Source organism: Lissotriton helveticus, chromosome 3_1 (assembly GCF_964261635.1).
Source record: "Lissotriton helveticus chromosome 3_1, aLisHel1.1, whole genome shotgun sequence".
Taxonomy (NCBI): Eukaryota; Metazoa; Chordata; class Amphibia; order Caudata; family Salamandridae; genus Lissotriton; species Lissotriton helveticus.
Window position 1 is genome coordinate 584,729,418 of NC_136061.1, and position 4,625 is coordinate 584,734,042.

Consider the following 4,625-nt stretch of genomic DNA (forward strand, 5'->3'; position numbering starts at 1 on the left):
TATAGATTTAACACAAATGTCACCAAACAGAACTTTGCTATTAGAATATATGCTACAGCAATTTCAATGCCAGCAAAAAATACAACAATACACAACAGACTACAATTCAACACTAGATCACATCTATACTAATGACAACATCATGCACTACAGTACATTAGAATCATATTATAGTGATCACAAAGCATTATGGGTGGCAGTTTAAAATGCAACAAGTTCATTAACATGCGATTTTATTACAGGTAATAGCAAAAGGGGAACAATTTATGTTCAGAATGTGTACTAACATTTTCTCTCGTTTCAGATGATTTCCATACAAGACCTCTAAAAAATGAAACCTGAAGACAACAAACCGTACCAAAAAACAATCCGAGCCAACGTTATAAAATGTTCCACAAAAACAAACTATACAAATGCTAAACAAGAGAACAAAGTCATGTATCATCTAGCTCTAGCTGATGAAAGTAGTTGCATTAAAGCAACGTGCTACAATGAGCCATTTTACCTGCAAACTAAAGAAGGACAAGCTATTATGATTCGCAATTTCTTAGCCAAAAACAATGTGATTATCATCACGAAACAAACGAAACTATCACGCATGATCCCCTTAACTATACCTCAAGAAATAATACAGGAGGCAGAATATATCCTACAACCCCCTGCTCCACCAATATCACCTATAAAAACTGTTAAAACAGCTTCACTACGCTCATTAATGAGCATTTCTGGGACTATTGCAGAGGTAAGCTTATAAAAAGAAAGAAAATTATCACACACCCTTTTACACACACACTATATACCAAAAACTCTTGCACACAATACTTACCGCTTTGACCGACTCTCACTCTTTGACCGACTCTCACTCTTTGACAGACTCTCACTCTTTGACAGACTCTCTCTCTTTGACAGACTCTCTCTCTTTCACAGACTCTCTCTCTTTCACAGACTCTCTCTCTTTGACAGACTCTCTCTCTTTGACAGACTCTCTCTCTTTGACAGACTCTCTCTCTTTGACAGACTCTCTCTCTTTGACAGACTCTCTCTCTTTGACAGACTCTCTCTCTTTGACAGACTCTCTCTTTGACAGACTCTCTCTTTGACACTCTCTCTCATTGACAGACTCTCTCTCTTTGACAATCTCTCTCTTTGACACTCTCTCTCATTGACAGACTCTCTCTCTTTGACAGACTCTCTTTGACAGACTCTCTTTGACAGACTCTCTCTCTTTGACAGACTCTCTCTTTGACCGACTCTCTTTGACAGACTCTGTCTCTTTGACAGACTCTCTCTCTTTCACAGACTCTCTCTCTTTCACAGACTCTCTCTCTTTGACAGACTCTCTCTTTCACAGATTCTCTCTCTTTGACAGACTCTCTCTCTTTAACAGACTCTCTCTCTTTAACAGACTCTCTCTCTTTAACAGACTCTCTCTCTTTGACAGACTCTCTCTCTCTTTGACAGACTCTCTCTCTCTTTGACAGACTCTCTCTCTCTTTGACAGACTCTCTCTCTTTGACAGACTCTCTCTCTTTGACAGACTCTCTCTCTTTGACAGACTCTCTCTTTGACACTCTCTCTCATTGACAGACTCTCTCTCTTTGACACTCTCTCTCTTTGACACTCTCTCTCATTGACAGACTCTCTCTCTTTGACAGACTCTCTTTGACAGACTCTCTTTGACAGACTCTCTCTCTTTGACAGACTCTCTTTGACCGACTCTCTCTTTGACAGACTCTGTCTCTTTGACAGACTCTCTCTCTTTCACAGACTCTCTCTCTTTGACAGACTCTCTCTCTTTGACAGACTCTCTCTTTCACAGATTCTCTCTCTTTGACAGACTCTCTCTCTTTAACAGACTCTCTCTCTTTAACAGACTCTCTCTCTTTGACAGACTCTCTCTCTTTGACAGACTCTCTCTCTTTGACAGACTCTCTCTTTGACAGACTCTCTCTCTCTTTGACAGACTCTCTCTCTTTGACAGACTCTCTCTCTCTTTGACAGACTCTCTCTCTTTGACAGACTCTCTCTCTTTGACAGACTCTCTCTCTTTGACAGACTCTCTCTTTCACAGACTCTCTCTCTCTTTGACAGACTCTCTCTCTCTTTGACAGACTCTCTCTCTCTTTGACAGACTCTCTCTCTCTTTGACAGACTCTCTCTCTCTTTGACAGACTCTCTCTCTCTTTGACAGACTCTCTCTCTCTTTGACAGACTCTCTCTCTTTGACAGACTCTCTCTCTCTTTGACAGACTCTCTCTCTCTTTGACACTCTCTCTCTTTGACAGACTCTCTCTCTCTTTGACACTCTCTCTCTTTGACAGACTCTCATAAAAAACACTTTCGTACACACTCTTGAGCACACTCTTTCGCACACTCACACACTTTCACACACATTCTTTAACACACACATTCTGCTACAACACGCTCACACCAACTCTTTAACACCCACACTCTTACACACCAACACTGTAACATAATAAAAAAATTTCTATTACCAATTTTTTGTCTTACAGGAAGAAGAAACAAAAACAATTATTATTGCTGGCCAAGATACAAAACTTAAATCAATAACTGTGAAAGATACAACGGACTCAGTGAAAATAACTCTTTGGAGAGATGCCACAGACTTCCCCATAGAAATTGGATCCTACATAAAGATGACGCACCTGACAGTGCATGAATTTAGCAGCAATAAAATGTTAAACACAACAAGAAATACACAATTTCAAGTAAGTACAAATTATTAAACTATTAATAACTTGCTCTACTACTCAATCTATACTATTTACTTTTTAAAACACTATCAAACTCTATATTCACTAATTACAATTCACTCAAACTCTCTCTTCTAATACTCTCTATCTAAATCAATTAAGCTATACTACGTATTCTACTAATCACTACTATAAAACTCACTAATACTCTCCACTAATAAATCTACTACTCAATCTTAACTACTCTCTCTTTATTACTCACACCATAAAAATACACAATTACAGAAAAATAACATTCACTATTTCAAAATAACTTACTAAGAATGCCCAACTATCACTTACAAATATGACTTTAATACTTACACTTAAGTACACAATTTTGTCGTTTTCAAATTCTCTTTATACTACTACGCCAATAACTTCAATACTCCCAAAAATAATTAACAATGCACTAAAAAAAAAAAAACACACTCTACTAATAACTCAAACTCAACTCACACTGCACTATTAACTATAATCACTATTTACAATACTCTTCTAAAACACAAAACTAGTACCTACTACTCACTATTTATTAATACGTATTTTTACTAAAGTACCTATAACATTACAAAACAGTCTCTAATCCTCTATTATACACACTATATTATACCTTTTCACTATCTTTACTCACATCTATCCTTTCTTAAACTATCTTCACTACTTATTAACATTATTTAAGGCTGCATATAACAAGAAATTTTTCCGTAGGTCAACACAAGAAAAAAAAAGGACTTCAAAAAAATGAAATTAACTAACTTCTTTTTCCTTCACAGAAAATACAACCACCAGAAGAAGAAATAAATATGACTATATATGGGCTAGAAACTGCGCATCAGGAACACTGTACACTAAATGTACATATTGATAACGCCGAAAATTTACAATCAGTAGAAATAAATAACAATGTTCTACTGGACTTCTTCAATATACCAGCCGACATTGACGACATTCAAGAAGCTCTAATGCCAAACTGGCCAAAAAATGTTAATGTCATTTTTCAAAACGGATACATACTAAAAATACATGAGTTGTAAAAAAGAACACAATACTTTACTGTAAATAGAAGTACAAAAAGAAGATATTCAAATTATGTTTCAGTAAAAAGGCTAAAAATACAGTATTTTAATTAAAGTTTAATTTGCTTTCATACAATAATACTAAATATATTTACTTAAATAAAATTTTTAAAGCTTTTTATCTTGTCTTTGCATTATTATTTACAGAGTACATAAGATATGTTACTGGCCAATTTTACTTTAAAAAGACTACAACAAATGCAATAATTCTATGTTCTATAGCAAATTGAGCAAAATGCATAAAATGTTACTGTGCACAATTTTTTTTTTTTACAGAAGCTACACCACATGCACTCATTCTATGTTCTGTAGCAAATTCATCTGTCTTATACCTTGTGAAAGAATGGGAAAATACAAACATCCCACATTCATTAGAACTGCTACTCCCGTGATAATGCTCATACACCCACACTTTCATCCATCCACCCATCATTCATCCCACCACCTTTTCATACATCTTTCATCCATGCAATATTTTATCCACCCATACATCAGCCACGTTTTATTCCATTCGTCCACCCTTTTATCCTACCATGCATCCTTTCATCCACACTTTCATTCATCCACACTTGCATCTTTCCATCCATACTTTCTCAGCCACACTTCGATCCATCCACCCATCATATAGCCACCTACATTTTCACACATCCATTCATCATTCATGCAACATTTTTATTAATACATCCATCTAACATTTCATTCTACTAACAATACATTCACTCACTTTCAGCTTTACATCCATACATCCATCCTTTACACATCCACCCTTCTATCCATCCACTCATCATTCGTC

At 36.0% G+C, this 4,625-nt stretch overlaps 1 protein-coding gene across 1 annotated transcript; it reads left to right on the plus strand.

Moving 5' to 3' along the window:
• Window positions 1-365: 365 nt before the first annotated feature.
• LOC144824672 (uncharacterized) lies at window positions 366-3,855 on the plus strand. Its single transcript, XM_078683709.1, has 3 exons — window positions 366-742; window positions 2,514-2,729; window positions 3,530-3,855. The coding sequence occupies exons 1-3, from the start codon at window positions 437-439 to the stop codon at window positions 3,788-3,790; spliced, it is 783 nt and encodes a 260-aa protein (XP_078539835.1). The 5' UTR covers window positions 366-436; the 3' UTR covers window positions 3,791-3,855.
• Window positions 3,856-4,625: the final 770 nt, after the last annotated feature.

Coding starts and splice junctions, on each gene's coding strand:
- LOC144824672 (XM_078683709.1), top strand. CDS start 437: ATGTATCATCTAGCTCTAGCTGATGAAAGTAGTTGCATTAAAGCAACG. Junction 743..2,513: donor TTTCTGGGACTATTGCAGAG/GTAAGCTTATAA, acceptor TTTGTCTTACAG/GAAGAAGAAACAAAAACAAT. Junction 2,730..3,529: donor CAAGAAATACACAATTTCAA/GTAAGTACAAAT, acceptor TTTCCTTCACAG/AAAATACAACCACCAGAAGA.